Source organism: Diospyros lotus, chromosome 13 (genome assembly GCF_014633365.1).
Source record: "Diospyros lotus cultivar Yz01 chromosome 13, ASM1463336v1, whole genome shotgun sequence".
Classification (NCBI taxonomy): Eukaryota; Viridiplantae; Streptophyta; class Magnoliopsida; order Ericales; family Ebenaceae; genus Diospyros; species Diospyros lotus.
In genome coordinates, this window is record NC_068350.1 from 12,258,598 (window position 1) to 12,280,994 (window position 22,397).

General features: G+C 37.4%; 1 protein-coding gene across 5 annotated transcripts in view; it reads left to right on the plus strand.

The window, feature by feature from the left end:
• Positions 1-340: 340 nt before the first annotated feature.
• The window catches only part of LOC127788268 (uncharacterized), a 109,871-nt gene continuing 87,814 nt past the window's right edge, over positions 341-22,397 (plus strand). Inside the window, exons 1-5 of one of the 5 annotated variants that reach the window (XM_052316390.1) lie at positions 341-670; positions 1,523-1,595; positions 1,771-1,985; positions 2,979-3,114; positions 20,429-20,580. In XM_052316390.1, the coding sequence (XP_052172350.1) occupies positions 1,854-1,985; positions 2,979-3,114; positions 20,429-20,580 (420 nt within the window). In that variant the 5' untranslated portion in view covers positions 341-670; positions 1,523-1,595; positions 1,771-1,853. Of the gene's footprint in view, positions 684-1,522; positions 1,596-1,748; positions 1,986-2,978; positions 3,115-20,428; positions 20,581-22,397 lie in introns of all 5 variants that reach the window. The other 4 variants (XM_052316391.1, XM_052316388.1, XM_052316389.1 and 1 more) reach the window with 4 other exon arrangements.

The following is a 22,397-nucleotide window of genomic DNA, read 5'->3' on the forward strand; positions in this document are numbered from 1 at the left end:
ATAGATAAAATAAGATTAACTATTATTCTTAGTGCACTTTATTTTTAGATAAAATATGTTTATTATAATTTTCTTTAGTATCTAAATAATTTAATTAGTTGATGATAGATTTTTTATATTTTAAAATATTTAATCAACTAATTAAATTATTTTGATATTAAAAATAAGATATAGTAAATAAATATTATCTGAAGAATTGATGTACTTTATTTTAAAATAAAATATATTTATTATATATTATTCTTAATTACAAAATAATGAAGTGATCAAACAATAAAAAAATCTTTATATATATATATTTATATATATATATACCTGGATGAAAGGGGAGTTGGGAACCGGAGGGTAACCGTGGCGGTTTGGTGTTTGTTCTCTTTTCGCCGTTCTCCGGTGACTGATTGTCGTTAGCTGTCATCGTCATGGATTTCCTAAACATAAATGAAACCTATTCTTCAATTTCTCCCTTTTGCCTCTCGGTATCTCTCTCCCCTAATTACTCTCTCTAAAATGCCGGAGCCCTTTCTCTCTCCCTCTCTCCGTAGGGTTTGAATTCCAAGTTTCCTTCCAGCTTGCAACAACGCAGACGAAAAGAGGAGACACTGCCCTTATGATCTCTCCCTCTTTCTACCTTAGAGAACCGTCGAGCTTCTAGCTGCTGCATGTAGGAGCTGTGAGTGAAATTGGTACTCGATTCTTGCGTTTTCTATTGGGGTTGAGCTCTTTTTGACTGTTTCTGCGCAATGGGTCTTTGTGTTTTCGTGATTCTATGTGCTGATTGAGTTGTTGGATTGGAAGAACTAGTAGACGCAAACGAAGGTGCCGCCCCTAGGGTTTGATTTTATCGTACCTTGTTTTTGCGGATAAGAAAGTAAAGGACGAAGAGGAGTGGAATTCAAGTTGTGCATGTTAGGTTTTCGCCGAATGCGATCTGTGAAATCTGGAGTTTCTGCTAAATTGAGGCTAATTGTACTATTTTCCGACTTAAATACTGTGTTCTGTATTTACGTAAATTGAGGCTAATTGTACTATTTTCCGACTTCAATATTGTGTTCTGTATTTAGGGGGACAAGTCGATTATGTAATTTCGATTATCCATTCGTGTAGGATGCCTTAAGGATAATAAAATGAAGGAGAAAAGATGTAATATCGAAGTCATGCATGTCAGATGTCGGTGATTCCTGTAAAACTAAGCTAATATAACTCTTTGTAGGGGCAGTCTTTCTTTCTGTATTCCTTGGAGCATGTGTGATATGTAAGTATGGTCAGCCATTGGTTCCTAGAATTCTTTGTCAGCAATTGGATAGTTACTGGTGTCCAATAAATTGGAAGTTGAGGTTTCTACGTTTTGTTGTCCTTGGATTCAATTTTTGATATCATGTTTGTATTTTGTATTCAGCTTACATGGGGTTCCAGTGTGATGTTATTTGCCTTCATGTCTATTGCTTCTATCAATGAATGAACAATTATGAGTTCTCTATTTATGGACTCCCAGAATTTGATTTCATGCTATTGTGCTCTTTAGATGCTCGCATGGGGCTTGCATTTGACATCATTCATGGAAAAGGAGAAAACTGATGTCATCTGAATTATAAATAGTAAATTTTCTGCTTCTTTGTTTTAGGATTTGATTTTACTGTAATTTTTCTGGGTTGACCTTATTTCTCTTATTGCCTTTCTTCAGTTACTTGAGTCTTCTTGTATTTTTGGATTAAGTAATAATAGTTTGTTCATTTTGTCATGCTATCCAGCTTAAAATAATTATTTTTTCAGCATTGTTAATAATATCACAACCGAGAGACTGGAAAAGCACCAGACCAGAAGATGTTGCTTTGTTTGTGTTGAATGATTGCAGCATGGACTTAAATGCCTCACCAAAACCAGAAGAAGATGAAGAGAATTTTGAGTCACAGTTAGAAGAGAAAATTGCACCAGGACATATTGGACATGTAGAACACATAGAATCTGCAGTAGAGATTTCCCGTCGGGTACTTCACTCTCTCTCCTTGTGTACTTTTTATTTGTTCTCTTATCTGGACCTGATCATGGACTTTCCATTGAAGTTACTTTCTTTTGTCATCTGGAATTGATATGGGTTAGGCAATTTATGGAGGTATTTAAAATTTTACCAGAATGAGGTGATTTCACCAGACCTGCGGCATATAAATGTGTTTCTCTGATTTGTTTCTGTAGCACTTGGAATGGATGCGCACTATTCATTTGAGATCAGATCTTTTTCTTTTCTTTTCTTTCTTTCTTTTTCATTTGGGGGGGGGGGGGGGATGGATTATTTTGTTTTTCATCATTCTTTTGATTTTTTAGTTATATGCTCTTATTTCTCTTCTCATGGATTTTAGTATGCTTTTCTATGGAAACTTATGGGGATATCTTGCAAACAGTGAAAAGTAGAGGAAAAATTTTGTATGTTCAGAAGGAAAAATCAAAGATATAACCATTTAAAAATGGAATATTTCGGTACTTGCAATAACTTTCTTGCTAAAAGGTTTGACTAGTGCTTTTGTTGGTTACTTAATTGGTCCAAATGAACCCTTATTATAGTTTTAATAGCTAAAATCGATGGAAGGGTTTGGAGTAGGCTATTATCGTGAAATGGGGTTGGCTTTTGAGAATTGTAGTTGTCAATACTGTTCCCTATTGATCAATATCAATGGTTGTGTGTAATACCACCTAAAAGAATCAGTTCTTGCATAGATTTGCATTGGCTTTTATTAGTTAATACTGGCTTATTTAGGAATTTTGTGCCATTATATAAGGGGCATTTGTATGTATTTTTCTATTTTGATTTTTTCGACCTTTTCTAACTTAAGAAGCGACTATTAAATTTTTTCTCATTCAAGTAATAGAGGGTGTTATATTGCATTATATTTCTTGTTGTTTATGTCTATATATTTTGTTTGTTTTGATTTTGAACAATTTACTGTGCAAATGTGGCGCTATTGATTGTTTGCCTCCTGCATTAGGAACGTGAAGAAAGACGTCAGCGAATAAAAAGAGAACGCCCAGATGACAGACAAACACATGCATCTCAGTCACCATTTTCTGATCAAAAGTACCAAAAAAACTATAGAACGTATGACCGGAATAAGTTACCCCCTGGTAAGCTCTGGCAGTTTTCTACATTCTTTCCCTCACATTGATTTGATGTAAAAGAGAATTGAAGTATGCTAATTGTTTCACAGTTTGTAGTTTTAGTTGCTTACTTCATTGCATATATTTACTTACAATTGAATTTTTTCAGTGCTTTGGAATTAAAAGAATTCAAAGAAAAAAAAAATGTAAAAGAAGTTAGAGAGGACTATAGCCTCTAATACATGATGCCTAACATGTCTAAATCTAGAATAATCTCAAGAGGGGTAAGGGGGCCTCTGTCACTATAAATGCTCTTGTTGCTCACCTCTCATGTTGGCCAGCTTGTTAGTGGAGATATTACCTTATGTTGCACGTGCTTGATGCTTCATGTACATTTTCCCAGTAGAATGCACAAGTGAATATAATAATTCATAAGTTGCCTTGTGGTTTCATGATGTAATTTTATCCTTTCTACACCTATTTTCTATCATGGAGGGTATGGATTCAGGGAAATTAATAATGAGGGTAAGTTTATTCTAGATTTTGTTATGGCATATGGGCTCATCATAATCAATACTAGGTTTAAAAAACGGGACAAACACTTAATCATATATAAAAATGTCATATCAAGCACCCAAATAGATTACTTCCTCATGAGACAAGAGGATCAGTTATGTTGTAGGGATTGTAAGGTGATACCGGGAGAGTGTTTGACTACTCAACATAGACTTCTAGTACTTGACGTCCAAGTAAGAAATTGGAAGAGAAAAAATCACACAAAATAAAATCCAAGAATCAGGTGGTGGGATTTAAAAGAGGAGAAACAACTAATCTTCAAAGAAAAATTAAGGGGTAGAAGGGAATGGAATGGAGAAGGATAGACAAACCAAATGTGGAGAGAAATGGTTAATGTCCTAAGAAGTACGACAAAGGTAGTCCTTGGAGAGACAAATGGTAGAGCCCCTAACCTTAAGGAGTCTTGGTAGTGGAATGAAGAGGTACAATTGAAAATTAAAAATAAGAAAACTTGCTATAAGGCTGTATATCAGTGCAGCAATGAAGAAAATCAAAAAAATTATAAAGAAGCAAAAAAGGCAGTAAAAAGAGCTTTTAGTGAAGCAAGGTCAAAAGCATATGAGAATCTATATAAACAACTTGATACAAAAGATGGAGAAAGGGATATATATAAATTAGCTAAAGCAAGAGAAAGAAAAACAAGGGATTTAAATCAAGTGAAATGCATAAAAGATGAAAATCAAAATGTATTAGTGAATGAGGGAGCGATTAAGGAGAGATGGAATGAGTATTTCACAAAATTATTCACTGATGGTGGTGACACAAGAGTTAGGTTGGGACATCTTAGTAACTCCGAAGGGGACGTGAGATATACATTTTATCGACGCATAAGTTCAAATGAGATAAGGTAAGCATTAAAAAAGATGAAAAATCATAAGGCTGTGGGACCGGATAATATACCAATAGAAGCATGGAAATGCATGGGAGAAGAGGGCATCTCCTAGCTAACGAAATTATTTAACGCAATCCTTAAATAAAAAAAGATGCCAGATGAGTGGAGGAAGAGTACTTTGGTTCCTATATACAAGAATAAAGGAGATGTTCAAAACTGTGAAAATTACAGAGGAATTAAGTTAATGAGCCATACCATGAAACTCTGGGAGAGAGTAATAGAGCAGAGGCTCATAAAAGAAACAGAGGTATCGGAAAATTAGTTTGGTTTCATGCTTGGTAGGTCAACAATGGAAGCTATATACTTACTGAGGCGCTTAATGGAAAGGTATCGAGATCATCAGAAGGACCTACATATGGTATTTATAGATCTAGAAAATGCCTATGATAGGGTCCCTAGAGAAGTATTATGAAGGGTTTTAGAGAAGAAATGAGTCCGAATAGCCTATATACAAGCCCTTAAGGATATGTATCACGGTGCAGAGACAAGGGTTAGAACATGCGGAGGGGACACTGAACCGTTTAAAATTACAATAGGACTGCATCAATTTCTGCACTAAGTCCATACTTATTTGCCCTAGTAATGGATGAACTCACTAAAGATATTCGGATAGAGGTGTCATGGTGTATGCTATTTGCAATCGACATAGTGTTGGTGAATAAAGCAAAATAAGGAGTGAACGCTAAGTTTGAGTAGTGGAGAAACAATTTAGAATCTAAGGGATTTAAATTAAGTAGAAAGAAAACAAAATATATGGAATGTAAATTTAGTAAGAATGCAAAAGTGGAGGATGTTATAATAAAATTGGAAGACCAAATCTTACAAAGAAAAGACTATTTTCGATATTTGGGATCAGTGATTCAAAAAGATGGAGAAATTCACGAGGATATCACACATAGAATTAAGGCAAGTTGGCTAAAATGGAGAAATGCATCGGGGGTGTTATGTGATGGTAAAATCCCATTAAAACTAAAAGAAAAATTCTATAGGACAGTTATAAGACCAGTTTTGTTGTATGGCTCAGAATGTTGGGCAGTCAAATACCAGTATGAGCAAAAGACAAGCGTAGCGGAGATGAGGATGTTAAGATGGATGTGCGGCCATACAAGAAAAGATAAAATTAGATATGAAGTATTCGTAATAAGGTAGGAGTAGTGTCAATCGAGGAGAAGATGAGAGAGACTAGACTAAGATGGTTTGATAATGTGAGAAGGAGACCAAGAGACGCTCCTGTGAGGAGAGTTGATGAAATGGAACAATTAGTCAAAAAAAGAGGTAGAGGCAGACCCAAGAAGATTTCGGGAGAGACATTAAAGTTTGATATGAAGTGTATGGACCTAAATGAAGATATGACAAAAGACAGAAATACATGGAAGTGTAGAATTCATGTAGTTGACCCCACATAGTAGGATAAAGGCTGAGTATGTTGTTGTTGTTGTTTACACCTATTTTCTTTCAATCCGAAATTTTAAAATTCAGCCAATCCTGTGTTGTAATCCAGTTTCAGGTCTGGGATTTTGAGCTTCTTATGCATCACTTATCATATTGCTTCATGTATGAGAAATGCCTTTTGTAGGTTAGATGATGAATATATCTTCACTATGTCAGGTTAGTGGACGTTCCACTCCACAGGAAATTCTTTGGCTAATAGTTCCTTATCTTGTCCCATCATGGATGCCACTTTGATGTATTGATATCTTCTATAGTGGTGTATTGATATCGGTATGGTGCTATATGCATTTGGACCACAATGGTGAAACAAGTTTGAATTTAGGCACTGGCAAGTGCATTTGCTTGTTTGTGTACTCTAGAACATGGATCAGCTTGGTGTCACAATGTGCATATTCCCAAACATAAATCAGATCAGCGTAAGAGCATGCAATATGGGAGGCAAGGACTTGCTTCTATTTCTTCCCATCATTTCTTGTTACAAATACTGGAAAGGCTTTCTTCTTTGTGTTTTTGTTAATTTAATAAGAATGAAATGAAGCATTTGCACATTAGGAATTCGGAATTCAATGGATTGTTAGATTTTTGTGAGTGATTACCCTAAAGAATTTGAACAATGTATCATTTCATTGGTTCTGAATTTTACTCTGCATTTTGAGAAATAGCAGTTTTGCTATAACAATGGCATGAGATTTAATCTTTTATATCCGTGGGTGTTTCCCTTGTTCATAACCACAAGAGGGAAAATTTTCTTTCGATTGTGAAATTAGTACCATGTTCATGTAGTGACACATTGATATATCAAATTTTGTGCATGATATGGATCTTTTATGCATGTTTCTAAATGATGATATTGCTTATATATTATTGTTAATTGACATATGAGTATTCTATGCTGAGAATAAAAATAACAATATAAAAGATAAAGTTACCTTCCAATTTAGCAGTTTAAGCTTTTAGATTAGATTGTGCTAAATGATTTGCTATGGTATTAGACCAGGAAAAGGTCTTATGTTCTTATCTCGCTGAGGTCCAATGTTCATATCTCGTTGTCAACTTGATATTTAAATAGTTGCATACATTTAGCCTAGTTATGTGTTGAGTTTGGCCACACTAGATGCATTGAGAGTAAAAATAATAATATTGTAGAAAAAGGAGAAAGGGAAGTGGTATTCCCATATAATTTTATTGATTTGAGCAAAAATATTTATACAAGAGATACCCTAAAAATTCTCCTAGATTACATCCCTATTATCTAGATTTCCTTATACTTAGGACTAGATTACAACACTATTTAAACTTACAGCAAAGAGATAAAACAAAAAGACAAAAGAAAAGATAAAACAGATAAATAAAATACTAAACTCTAATTATCTAATTATCTCAAAGTCTTCTTGTCTTAAAAGACTTCTTGGCTTGAAAGACTTCTTTATTTTTATCCATATTCTTCAACACTCCCCCTCAAACTGGTGAATGGATATCTACCATTCCTAGCTTGCTTACTAGCTCCTCAAAGCACTTAATGGACAATCCTTTAGTAAGGATGTCTGCCACCTGTTGATTAGATGAAACATGGGAGATGTGTAGCAATCCATATTCCAATTTTTCTTTAATAAAATGCTTGTCAATCTCACTGTGTTTGGTTCGGTCATGTTGTACCAGGTTATGGACAATATTTATTGTTGATTGGTTATCACATAATAGCTCAATGGGGGTGTTGTATTTGAATCTTCAAGTCTCCAAGAATTATCTTTAGCCACAAAAGTTCACATGCACCAAGGGCCATAGCCCTGAATTCAGTCTCAGCACTTGATCTTGCTACCACCCCTTGTTTTTTACTCTTCCAAGACACCAAATTACCTTCTAAGAACACACAATATCTAGTTGTGGACCGTCTATCCACTAGAGAGCCTCCGTAATTTGCATCTGTGCAACCTTGAACCTTTAGATTAGTTCCTGGTGCAAACAGTATACCTTTTCCTGGTGTAGCTTTTAGATAATAAAGAATTCTTCTTATTGCTTGCATGTGTTCCTCATTGGGGCTATGCATGAATTGACTTACTAGGCTGACTCCAAATACTATGTTTGGCCTACTATGTGAGAGGTATATCAACTCACCCACCAATCTTTGGAACTGCCCTTTATCTATTGCTTCTCCAGCAACTTGATGTTTGGATCTACTGGAATCTATGCTCCTTTTCCTCCTAGCAGACCTGTCTCAGCCAATAAGTCAGGTGTATACTTACGTTGAGATAGGAATATCCCTGTTTTGGAGTAGGCTACCACAATCCCTAAGAAGTATTTTAATCTTCCAAGGTCCTTAATTTCGAATTCCTTAGCAAGCTTTTGTTTTAGGCCTTCTTGTTCAGCTTTATCATTACCTGTCACAACAATATCATTAACATAAACTAATAAAACAGTTACCTTATTTTCTGTATATTTGATGAAGAGAGTGTGGTCCCCTCATAGTATTCATTGCTGGTTTGTATTTGTTTCTCCAAGTATGTGTTCTACCATGCTTGAATTGGGGGCTGCAATTGGTGTGGGTTGTGGACCATCACTAGGCCGTCTTCTCTTGTACACATAGGGGGATCCTTTATACCTGTCACAAGAATGCAGCTGCTGGTTTGCTAGTTTAGGTTTTGTTGGATGAAGCGAAGAGGCTGTTGATGGAGTGAACTGAGGAGAGGAGGTCTGGGATGGCTTCGGGAGTTGATGGACAACATCAGTAGTTGTTTTTGGAAGGGAGAACAGGCTGTCCAGATTGGTTTCAGATTGATTATCCTCCCCCTTAGGCTGAGAGTCAAAGAAGGGTTGAGACTCAATGAAGGTTACATCTTTAGAAACATAGATTTTTCATGAAGCAGGGTTGTAACACTTATAGCCCTTTTGGGTTGGAGAATATCCAATGAACACACACCTTTTTGCTCTAGGGTCTAGTTTGTTCCAATGAATCTTAGGTATGTGAACAAAGCATACACATCCAAAAACCATGAGAGGCAAAGGAGAATGCAACTTTAGGTCCGGGTAAAAATCGGTTAGACATTGGAATGGAGTTCGATTATTAAGAACCTTGGATGGGACTCTATTAATTACATAAGCGGCTGTCAAAACAGCCTCCCCCCATAGATATTTAGGAACATTGTGATAATGAAGAAGGGCTCGAGTGACATTAAGGAGATGTCTCATCTTCATTTCAACCACTCCATTTTGTTGTGGAGTGTCTATGCATGAACATTCATGGACTATCCCTGCATTTTGGAAAAAATGATGTGAGCATTGAAATAATCCTTTGCATTATTTGTCCTAAATTTTTTAATTAGAGTTCTAAATTGAGTGTGGATCACTTTGCAAAAATAGGGCAGAATGGTTTGGTTGGTATTTTTGAAGGACCCAAAATATCTGAATGAATTAAAGAGAATGGCTTTGATGAAAGTTTATTGCTAATGGGATAAGAAGATCTATGATGTTTTGCTATAACACACACATCGCATTGAAAGTTGCTAGAATCAAGAGTTTTAAATAAAGTAGGGAACATTCCCTTCAATAGACTAAAATGAGGATGACCTAGACGGAGATGGTGAAGCCAAATTGTAGCTCGATTAGATGCTGAATTTTGGGTTGAGTAGGCTGCTTGCAGGTTGTCTTCTTTAGGCAAAGAACTCCTCTCTTGTAGGATGTACAACTCGTGTTGCTCTTTAACCACACCAATCGTACTCCCCGTGTTCATGGCCTAAAATTTACACCCATATGGAGAGAAAACAACATTGCAATTGGGATCTTTTGTGAGTTGTTTTATGGAGATAAGGCTTATAGTTAAATCTGGTACATAGATGATGCGGTCACCAATCAAGACCTGGCCCAAGTTCAACCTGACCAAACCGGAACAGTATCACAGGAATAGTAGCGCCGGAACAATATTTTAATATTTCTTAAGTTTTAAAATTTTACTTGATTTAGGATTCTATTTCATGTTTCTACTTGATTTAGGATTCTACTTCATGTTTGATTAGGGTTTTATTTTTATTAGGATTCTAGTTAACTTTTACTTAGGATTTATTTCTATTAGGATTTTAGTTGGATTTTGTTTACAAATATTAGATGGATTTGGATTAGCCAAATACTATAAATATGCCTAGGATCTAGAGTTTGTAATCAAGTTTTTCTCAATTAAATTTCAGTAACCTATTTAGGTTTTCTTAACAAAACAGTCTTGTTTTTGCGTTTTCTTTAAAGCTAAGCTTCGGCCATTGAAGTTTGTTCTTTTAAGGGTTTATTTTGGTGTGTTTTTTCACACACGCGCTACACGCTGCGTCAGGTGGTATCAGAGCGGTTCATCAACCAATCAGATGGCCAATCTTGAAAGTAACGGTAGCAACCAGCCTCTTGACGGTGATCGGGGGCTCCTCGCGGTTTGGAGAGCAATCGAAGAACAACGGGAAATAACTCGTACAATGGAGCAACAATTGGAGCGAATCCGCAACCAATTTGGCATTTTACAACGAGTTAAGGATAATCGGAACCGGACTAATGGCGTGAATCAAGCCGGCTACATTAAACCGGGAAGACCAGCCATTAATTCTGCCCTCATTAATCCTAGAAGACCAATGATGGATGATAGCGACGATGAGGATGATCTTGGTCGTATGATAGCCAACCCAGGTAAAGGGGTTAGGAGGAATGCGCAACAACACAACTATTGGGGAAACGATGAGTATAAACTAAAGAATGGCTTTTTGATGAGTTTGGAGCTTGATTTTGAAGATTATGTTGTCCTAGCAACCTCAACGTTTGCAAACTCAGGTCTCATTTATGCTGCTAATATGACAGAAACTCTAACGTTATTGACTCATACTGGGGTATTTTCCAGTCCCGAGGGCTCAAGCATTGCTTCGCAATCCAAGGATGGTGGTGTTTCTTCTGATTGACTTGCGACTGTAAAGGAGATGGAGGTCATGGTAACAAATCCTTCTACAGTTTATTCAAGCTCTGGCATTGTTGAATCGAAGGCGATAGGAACATATTCACCTTCGCGATTGCAAAAACATGATGGTCACATGGGTCTCTTTGTGGATAGGGGTGTTGGATTTCCCGAGTTAGTTAACTTGGGTAGTGCAACTGCTTTTGATATTAATCTGAAACTAGATTCCGAAACTAAGAATGTTGTAACAACTACTGCTATAGCTGATCAAGTGCTTACACCAAAGGCGGATTCAAGCATCAATATTTTAAGTGATGGAGAGACTATAGTCATGGAATACGCCTTTATTTGAAACAGTTGCAAAAGAATGCTTCTCTAGGTAAGAAAAATCTACAGATGAATTCGAAAGCTGTTAAGGAGTTAAAATCAAGAAAGTTGATGAAAGGAGAAGGACCTATGATAAGATCTACCAGATTAGAGAAGCGCTCAAAATGGAATATTCAATGTCCTCAATCTAACATTAATAATACAATGGAGGCAGAGGGCAACAAACATGGCGATGGTTGGACCCATACCAACGAAGATAAGGCTAAGAGGGGGAGGAATGTCTTTGCTCATGTTCTCTTAATAGAAAAGTTCAAGCGGTTCAAGAATATCCCAAGCAAAAGTTGCACAAATAAGAAGTATAAGGCGACAACTGACAAGCATAGGAAGCACAAGGTATTTGAGATTGAAGATGAAGTCATGATATTTTTGAAGAAGGAACGGATTCCAACAGGACAACAGAACAAGTTCAAGCCAAAGAAGTATGACCCTTACAAGATTACAAAGAAGATCAATGATAATGCTTATGTTGTGGACTTGCCTAATCATATGGGTATTTCCAAGCATTCAATGTGGCTAATCTCTCTTCGTACTTACCGGACGTGGATTTTTCCTACTAGGATCAAAATTCGAGGTCGAATTTTTTCTCAAGTGAAGGTGAATGATGCGGTCACCAATCAAGACCTGGCCCAAGTTCAACCCGACCAAATCGGAACAGTATCACAGGAATAGTAGCGCCGGAACAATATTTTATTACTTCTTAAGTTTTAGAATTCTACTTGATTTAGGATTTTACTTCATGTTTCTACTTGATTTAGGATTCTACTTCATGTTTGACTAGAGTTTTATTTTTATTAGGATTCTAGTTAACTTTTACTTAGGATTTTAGTTGGATTTTGTTTACAAATATTAGATGGATTTGGATTAGTCAAATACTATAAATATGCCTAAGATCTAGAGTTTGTAATCAAGTTTTTCTCAATCAAATTTCAGTAACCTATTTGGATTTTCTTAGCAAAATAGTTTTGTTTTTGCGTCTTCTTGAAAGCCAAGGTTCGACCATTGAAGTTTGTTCTTTCAAGGGTTTATTTTGGTGTGTTTTTTCACACACGGCTACACGCTGTGTCAATAGAGTACCTGATTTATTTATAAATATGGGCCAAAACTCACTTTGCCTTTTCCTTTAATGGGAATGGAGGTCCCATATGCAATAGTGATTCGTTTGATTGTTTCAAAAGGCTCATAGGTCTCAAAAACATGGAAATTGGATGTCATATGGTTAGTAGCTCTTGAATCCAAGATCCATGTGTTATTCTTATCAGTATTGGAGGCTAAAAAGTGAGTAGATTACACTTGTTTACCTTGCTGTGCCGCAGGATGCACCTCCATCTTGGATGGTCTTTAGGAACTCCTTCAACCTGTTTATCTCCTCTTTATTGAGCTGGTTGAGATCTGCTCTAGAATTGGTTATTTCTTCATTTTCTGATTCTCTCTCTTGCTCCTTGTTTGAAAGATAGCTTTGTGGATAGTTTTGTGGATTACCTCGATGTCACGACCCTAGGATTTAACTAGGGTCTGGGAAGAAATTGGGAAGAATTCGGGAGAGAAATGGAGAAGAATTGGAGGGAGATATAGAGTAGAAATCAAGAGAAATGAGAGAGAATAAGGAAGAATGAGAGAGAAAGTAAGGAGGGAAAATATGAATTTACTATATTATTTTCAGCATACATTTCTCTACATACTAGGGCCTATTTATAGGCTGTTCAACTAGTAGTAGAGTCTAGGAACATCACCCATGTGCACTACAATAGAACTAATAGCATTTCCTAACCAACAATATAACTAATTACAGCTTTGCCTCTATAACACCCTAAGGGTCATGACAATTCCCCCTCCTTGAAAGGTTTCTTATCCCCAAGAAACTTATTACAACTGAGTCGGTATTTCTTCATCCAATTCCTTTCTTCACCAACTGGTTTCTTCTTCGTCTTTTCTTGTTCTTCTCTCGTATTTCTCTTTGCTCTTGCTTTCTCTTTTCTTCTTTCTAAACAATAACTGTATTATGACTTGCTGCAACACCAATCTTAGCCATCCACTTCTTCTTTATTGCCATTAAAAATGGTTCTGAATGAGCTGTCAGTCCTGCAACCCTATCTTTTCCAATCATAGAGATAATTTCAAACCTCTCTACAGGCAAAAATTTATACAATACTTCCAATTCTTTTGGCTGCAATGTCACCTTTGTCTTGTCTTGTGTGCCCATGCCAATGACATTCATATGAGATGTTCCAAACAAGTTGCCTGGTACAATCCTCTCTTCTTCCACCTCCTCTTCTTCTTCCTCTAGATCACCCCAATGTTTGGTCTTATTAATTGGTTCTTCCTCATAGTTGGGCTGGTCTTGTCGCAGAACCCCATAAACATCACCATTGAGTGGACTACCATATTCATCAGCAAGAGGTTTACCCCAACCTCCTACTTGTTGATTGCTGAAGTATATCCTAGGCACACTTTCAGCAAGTATTTCTTCCTGAAGAACTTCAGTCTCTTCTTCAACAATTGCCTTTTCTTTCTTGTTGTTCAGAACTGCCTTATTCAGTTCAGGTTTTTCCTCATTCTTTGCAGCTACTATTCCCATTGTTATGACCTTGTCAGTCTCATACTTCGCATCAGCTGCATGTACACCATCTTCCTTTTCCACTGCTACTTCATCAGCTTCTTGCACTACCTGATTAGTAGTCTCAAAAGCTTCGTTAATTACATAGGTTTTGGTCCTTTCTCCAAACCGGTTACACAAGTTGATCACAAACTATGGCTAGCTCAATTCCACCCTCCTGTGGCTCCAATTCTTAATCCAAGCATTTGCAGTGCCATCTAAATAAGCTGTAGCCATGTTCACTTTTTCCCTTTCAGTTACTCGGTATTGGTAGAACACCTTCTCACACCTCCTAATCCACCATTTAGGCCTATCTCTTTCAAACGCCAGAATTGCCATCTGTGATGCTGGGGATGTGGAAGGGCTTCCTCCAACTCTTCTGACCACATCTCCCTCCTCTACCTCCAACCTCTCCCCTGCTTCCATAGCATCATTAGGCCTCTGCCTAGATCTTGGCATCATTAGAATTGGCGCCAATGAAGCCTTGGGAGTGAAATTCGTCGGAAGACTGACATTAGGTTGTTGAACTAACCTGCTCAAGGCAACATGTAATTGTTGGCTGATTTGTTGGATTAATCCAACAATTTCCTCCCAGAGTCCGCTAAAGGCTTGATCCAAATTGGCTGCACACTTCGATCGGTAGCAACTTGCCTCCACTTGGAGCTGCTTGACACCAATTACTAGATTGTTTGTCTTGGTCTCCAATCGTTTCATTCCCATTCCCTCTGCCATGGCCGATTACCAGGTTGCCCAATCAAGTTCACCTCACCGAAGTGGCAGCCACCGCAACACACCTAGATTTGAATCTCAACGCCTCTAATCTGAGTCCTCTCCCTGGATTGCCTGAATAGCTTGGCCTTGCTTGCTACCAAGCCACCTGCCTCCAATTTTCGATCGAAATGAATTGCTTGGTGATAGACCTAGCCTTTGCCTTCAATTAGGAACCTTGTACGATTGGGACAAGAGAGGTCGGAAGTCACGGAGCTGCTCCATTGCAGTCCTTTGAGGAATCGACTTGAATAGCACCTCTCGAGTTACTTGCCGCAATCATTTCTTGTATTCTCCATCCAATTACGAGCCTCAATTATTAGTCGAGAGTCACCCGGACACTGCCTCCAATAATCGCCTAATCTAACGACTCGGAATTCACCAAGATCTGATTCACCTTCTTCGAATCTAAATCCCGTAGCTTGAGTTCACAAAAACCCACTGCACATGCAACGATTAGACCTAATCGCCTCCAAAAACCCACTGCACATGCACTCTCAACGATTATTAGTCGAGAGTCACCCAGACACTGCCTCCAATAATCGCCTAATCTAACGACTCGGAATTCACCAAGATCTGATTTGCCTTCTTCGAATCTAAATCCCACAGCTTGAGTTCGGAAAAACCCACTGCACATGCAATGATTAGACCTAGAAACATACAATTGAAATCACCGGTCTATTTCACATTCAAAATTGCGATAGCAACATACTAATTGGCTCTACTTCAATTTGCCTTAGGCCTGCATCCCTTCTTACCCAACCACCGACCCAAAAGCTCCATAATCACCGGAATTCCTTCTCTGTCTTGGCTCAAAATTGCGCAACTTCGCTTCAAAGGAACCGATCTGATTTGATACGCAATCGTTGAGTTTATCCCCACTTCTAGATTGCAATTAGGATCAAGATTAGGTGCATTAGATTCCTCTTCGAGGAATGTCGCCTCCAAAATTCAAGTCGGATCGGATTATGGAATCTGCTTCGCCTACTAGTTTTGAACCTGGATCAGCTCCAAATTTGCCTTTGATAATCACCTATGTTCGCAGTTGGCGATGATCAGAATGCTTAGGGATCTACTTCCAACACTCGCCTTCCTTCTCGCTATCTATCTACTCACGAACAGAGCTGATAATCGCAATTGATAAACACCCTCTGGCCTTGCTTGTGATCACTACAGATTCAACGATTGTCCCCAGCCACTTCTCCTTCTCCACAACCAAGGTCACCTTCATCACCTAGGCCACATGCACGCCTTCCTTGATCGAACAATACTTCTCGGATTTCTCAAGCCGGAAGCCAATCCTCCATCGGAATCACTAGACTGAATTCGCTTGAATTTAGTTCGCTCTAACTGAACCTCCACCTTTTGTAATTGATCGACTCAGTTGTTCAATCAATTCTACCACTACCACTAATTCAGTTCGCTCTAACTGAGCCTCCACCTTCTGTAATTGATCGACTCAGTTATTTGATCAATTCTACCACTACTTCTGGAAACGCCTACTGCACTCAGTCAGTTCCGCAATCTATTGCCTTCAAATTTTCGAATTGAAATTACAGCCAATGAATCAATTGGAATTCACCAACGGATCTCTGTTTGCATAATCACCTTGATTGATTGCTAACACTTCCGGAACACAGTCGAGAATCGTGATTCTGATATCAAATGTCATGACCCTAGGGTTTAACTAGGGTCTAGGAAGAAATTGGGAAGAATTCGGGAGAGAAATGAAGAAGAATTGGAGGGAGATATAGAGCAGAAATCAAGAGAAATGAGAGAGAATAAGGAAGAATGAGAGAGAGAAAGTAAGGAGGGAAAATATGAATTCATTATATTATTTTCAACATACATTTCTCTACATACTAGGGCCTATTTATAGGCTGTTCAACTAGGAGTAGAGTCTAAGAACAACACCCATGTGCACTACAACATAACTAATAGCATTTCCTAACCAATAATATAACTAATTATAGCTTTGCCCCTATAATACCCCAAAGGTCTTGACACTTGAGTCCTTATATTCCGAAACCCACCAATTTGGCTGAGAACCACCTCTTTCCCATGTAACTTGAAGCACATCTCTCTGGTGTGCGGGGGCTTGTTGTAGTAAGTGCACCACTATCCTTTACGTTCGGAAGCCTTGGTTTGGGCTGCTAGTGGTTTCCATGTTTTTCCTCCTACTCCTTCCTTGGTATTGGATAGGAGTGCTGATCCTTGCATGTTAGATCCATTAAGCATAGCACCTCTCCTATTTTCTTCACTCATCACAATCGCAAACACCTCATTTAAATTAGGTAGATTATCTTTACCAAGAACTTGTATACGAACCTGATCAAACTTGGGATTTAGGCCTACTAGGAACTCCATTATCCGGTCTCTTTCAAGGATTCGATTGAGGGTGACAGTGTCTTCTTTGCATACCATCTTAATAGCTTGATATTGGTCAAGCTCTAACCATAAGCCTCCCATTAGATTGTAATACTCGGTGATAGACAATTGGCCTTGTTTTGCAGCATTAATCTTTGTTTTAACATCAAAGATCATTGAGGTATCTTTGACCTTTGAGTAAGTTTGCTGAATAGTCTCCCAAATCTCTCAGGCAGTGTTGAGGAACATAAAGTTCTGGCTGATTTCAGGTTCCATCGCACTCCACAGCCATGACATGATGCGTGAATCTTTGACATCCCAAGCGTTAAAGCTGGGATCTTCTTTTGCTGGGGGATTGTCGGTGAGATGACTACCTTTCCCTTGTCTTTTGAGTAGAGTCTTGATCAATTGAGACCGTTGAAGGAAATTCCAACCATCCAATCGATAGGACTAATGAACTGTTGGTAAGTCACCAGGAAAGGAGGACTGATCCACTGAAATTCCTTCGTTAGTGGTGATGGTTGGAATTGAGGAGTGACTAACCGAGTTTTTTGGCATGGTTGCCTAGGAGAAACGACACATAGGAGGCTACTGGGATGGGATAAACAGATGTCGGAGGTCCAATCTGGAGCAGTTGGGGACGAAAGGGTGGTGGATGCGCCAGCTCGTGAGGTCGAAGGCAAATTGGATGGCGGCGCGTGAGGGATCTGTCGGTGGCGGGTCTTCGGTGGTTGGCCGATTTGATGACGACGAACCCAATGGTGGTGGTAGTGTAGGTAGACGGTGGCCGGACAATGGTGTTCTGACTTGAACAAAAGCGGTGATGAAAAAAGAAAGGTTTTTAAGGTTTTTCTCACTGGTGCAATGAAGGCACTCGAACAGAGCAATGAAGGCCCTAGGTTTACTGTATCAACCTATTAACGAATCTCTGATACCATGTAGAAAAAGGAGAAAGGGAAGCGGTATTCCCGTATAATTTTATTGATATGAGCAAAAATATTTATACAAGAGATACCCTAAGAGTTCTCCTAAGAATTCTCCTAGATTACATCCCTATTATCTGGATTTCCTTATATTTAGGACTAGATTACAACATTATTTAAACTTACAACAAAGAGATAAAACAAAAAGATAAAAGAAAAGATGAAATAGACAAATAAAACACTAAACTCTAATTGTCTAATTATCTCCAAGTCTTCTTGTCTTGAAAGACTTGTTTATTCTTATCCATATTCTTCAACGAATATAAAAAATGAAATTACCCTTCTTTGTAATAATTTAAGCTTTTATATGAGACGATGTTAACAATTTAATGCTTAGCAATTTGTAAATTTGAACTATGGCTGTTTATCAATAAATAATTGTAGGATTACTTAATTTGAACATTTGTTATCCAAAGAGCATACAGTTTCTGTAGGTGGACCAGGATGGGAATGTAGTATGCACACGTTCTAAAATGAGGTACATGAAGAGATTTGTATAGGCTATACTACTGAAATGTGGTGCACAACGGGAAGGTTGCTCCATTGTGACCTGGAGGTGACAAGTTCAAGTCAAGAAATAGCTTCTTTTCTAAGCAGGGAAGGCTGCGTACAATTGACCTTCCTTAGAGCCTGCAATATTTGGGGGGGGGGGGGGGGGGGGGTGCTTCATGAATTGGGTTCACCTTTTTTTATTGAATTTTGACAGGTGAATTCCTATACAACATAATTTATTCTTATAGACAAGTAATGTAAAAACAAATTTCTTGGAGAATGTTAGCTAATTATTATTATTTTCATTTCTTCTAGTGCCAAAACTCTGTAATCTATAGCTCTCATTTGTTATTTTGATTTTTCCCTGGAACATACACTTGATATTTGTAAACCAATAGGGTATGCTACTATTTTCAGGGAACAAGGATCTGAATTCTGGACATTATTGGCTCCATTTGTTCATTCTTATTGGTTACTATAGGAAATGGAGTATTGGATTGCATGTAGAATGACTGTTCCTTGTTAGGCAATTGTTTATGGCATCAATGACACCAAGAAATCAAAAACTATCCTGTTTCTAGCTCATGCTTAACGTTGATTCAAAGTTATTTTGCAAAGGTTACAGATTAAGCTCAACTATGAGATTAGTGACAGGGTGTTTGAGAAGGTGAAGTTTTCCACCATAGATAAATGTCTCAGTTATCTTTAACCATTGAAATTGATATGGAAGCTTGCCTTAAATGAGATTCTGTAATCCTGATCATAAGATCGAGATGATATATGGTCTAGATAAATGTGTGAGCATTGGCCGAAGAATTTTGGACATGGAAGTCCCTTTGGTACTAATTCCCTTTTAGTTACTGTCATGACCCAAGGAATAATAAAAGGACATCATTGTAATAGGGTTGCAATGGTTTGTTAGGATATTTTACAAGTTGTTAGAAGCATGGGTGCAGTTAGGAATCAGTTAACAGCTAGCTAAGACCTATATAAAGGCTACTTGTAAGAGATTGGGGACCATGGTTGAATTGATTAAATGAAACTCTCATTCTCTCTCTAAGATTTCTCTCAAATCTCCCTCTCGTTTCTCTACACTGCTCTCCCTCATTTCTCTCTAATTTCTACTTCCATTTCTGCCCCATTTCCCTCTTAATCATTCTGCTTCAGTCCTATTCAATCGGATTCTTCCGATTGCCAATTTCAACTCTGTTATGAACCCTAGGTTCATGACAGTTACTTTGTTTTTGCTGGAAAACTGTTTTTTTTTTTGCTTAAAAACTAAGTTTTTCCAACATAAAAATCACAAAAAGAAAAGAGATCACATTTTATGCGATTTTTTTCCTTTCATGGAATATTAACTTCATCTTCTTTTGAGAGTATTGTGATAATTTCTAAAACATACTACTATAAAATAACTAATAGAAAAAGCTATCCCTTTTTTTTCATGTGATCACCAAACATCCAGTCGTGATCTTTCTTTAATCCAGTTTTGTTGTTGAAGTTAGGGAGTCAGGAAGTATTTTCTATGAGAATTATTAGTCTTAAAGTTGAACCCTTATAGGAATGTTCAGGAAATATTTCTTATTCATGTTCTTTTTCCTAAATTTTTTCCTGTTATGAGATATGCTTGCTAAGAAAAAAAAAAAGAAATTATTATGTTGTGAGATCCTTCAGTGTTGTGTATGGCTTTTGCCTCTTCTTTTATCTTCCCCCTTTCTACTAGTAACTAGTTCACTGCTCAAAAACATTAAGTTTCATTTTGTTTGTTTGTTCAGTTTTTACATAAAAAAGATTAATCTCTGCATCGATTATCATTTTTCATTTCTCTATTTTTTGTTATGCAACATTACACATTGTAGTTTATATGATCCCTCTTCATTATTTACCTTGACCTTTTGTACTTGGTATACCAGGTTGGTTGGATTGTCCTGCATTTGGTCAGGAGATAGGTTGCATAATCCCTTCTAAAGTTCCGCTTGGTGAATTCTTCAATGACTCTATCCCTCCTGGTAGAAGGTACTCTTTTAAGCAAGTAATTCATCAACAAAGAGTTTTGGGTAGAAAAGTAAGTATACCAAACTCTTTAATTTTTCCATTTCCTTCTATGGTTGTGCATATGTAATTGTCATATTCCTTTTAATGGCAAGTTTTATTTTTTTATTTTTTTCCTTTTTTCTTTTCATTATAGGAAGGGTGGAGTAGTTTGTTCACCCTGCAACTTCATGAGCAGTAGATTACATCTTGAAAAGTGGGTAGTCTTTCCTCTTCTTTCAGATGTTAAAATCATTTGCCTATAAGTCAGAAAAACAAGATTTAATGTATGGTTTCACTGACAACTAGCTCACTAGAAGTTTGTGGAAGTACTTAAAGGAGAAATGCACAAAATTCAAATATAATTTCATAAAAGTGAGGAGCTAAAGAATATCTCAGGTCTTGGGATTTCCCCTGTAATAAAATTGAACACATACAGAATTCAGTCTTCACATCTTTATTCTAACATCCAGTGTAATGTGCACTGTTCCAAACCTGTAAAAACAATTGCTGAGTGGATGAAGGGAGACCCTGTCCTTTGTATCTTGGGTCATTATGATATCATATTCCATTAATCTAGGAACTAAGGAGAATAAGAAACTGGATGGACTTTGTTTACAGTTTTGAATACACTGAAAGAGGAAAGTGAAACTGGATCCCCTGAATCAATTAATGGAATACTTTACACTCTTAAAGCTCTTCTATTGTGCTCGCAACACAAGCTATTACACACAAAAAGATAGAATCATTTGCCAAAACTGCCTTTTCATTTCAACTAAGAGAACTATAGAATCAACATGATCAACTAAACACGAAAATGAACAAAAAGAGATGCCAACTTCCTTGCATTGGATGATGAAGAACAGGTGGTTAACAGAGTCACCATTCTTGCATATGAAGCACCTGTCTGTTGAAGTTTGCTCCCTCCTGTTCTGGTTTGAATACTGGAAATGGAATTAAGAGAGGGATCTAAACAAAGAAAACAGCATTACCTGGCCAAAGAAAAAAAGTAGTAGTAAACAGTATTGCATCAATTCTCATATCGCCTAGGGAATGGCTTCCATTTACCACAAAGGGACTGATGGAATACACAACCTAAAATGCTCCACTTCCAGATTGATGCCAAATCCATTTGTTCTTGAAACAAGCTAAGAACCTTGAAAGCTTGATTAATTTCTATTGACCACGAGGGGAGAAATATATACAGCTTACATCCTACTTTTTCTCCTATAAAGTAGGAGAAAATTTAGGTTATTTATCTCCTAGAAACTAGGGAGATCTATCTCCTAAAAAATAGGAACAAGATCAAACTTTAAACTTTCAGAATTATTTATTTGATTTAAACTTCAAACCATGCGCTTCTTCCTTTATCCTCGGTCTCTATCCATTTGTTATGCTCTCTTTTTAACTTTGAATCTTCTAATCTCGTTCAATACTCCCCCTGAAGTTGGAGAATTTGATATAAGTCATTTCTAGCTTGCCAATTAATGTCTCAAACCCTGGTCTAGCCATAGCTTTTGTGAACACATCAGCTACTTGATCAGTGGTGGGAATATAGGATAAACTAATTCCTCCTTTCTCAATCTCCCTCTTTATAAAACTTCAATCTTGTTATACCTAGGGTTACTGGATCCGATTTCTTAGACAAGAATTATGCCACTGTCAACCGCACACACTCACGGATAGAATTAACAGAACAAGTTAAGGAATCAAACTGAAATAATAAACAGAACAAAAGTAAAACAAACCACATGAGACGAGATTATCCTGGTTCGGATTGCATGAAAAGCAACTCTACATCCAACCTCAATCCAAGAGCAATTCCACTAGAAATCCAACCTTTGAACAGTA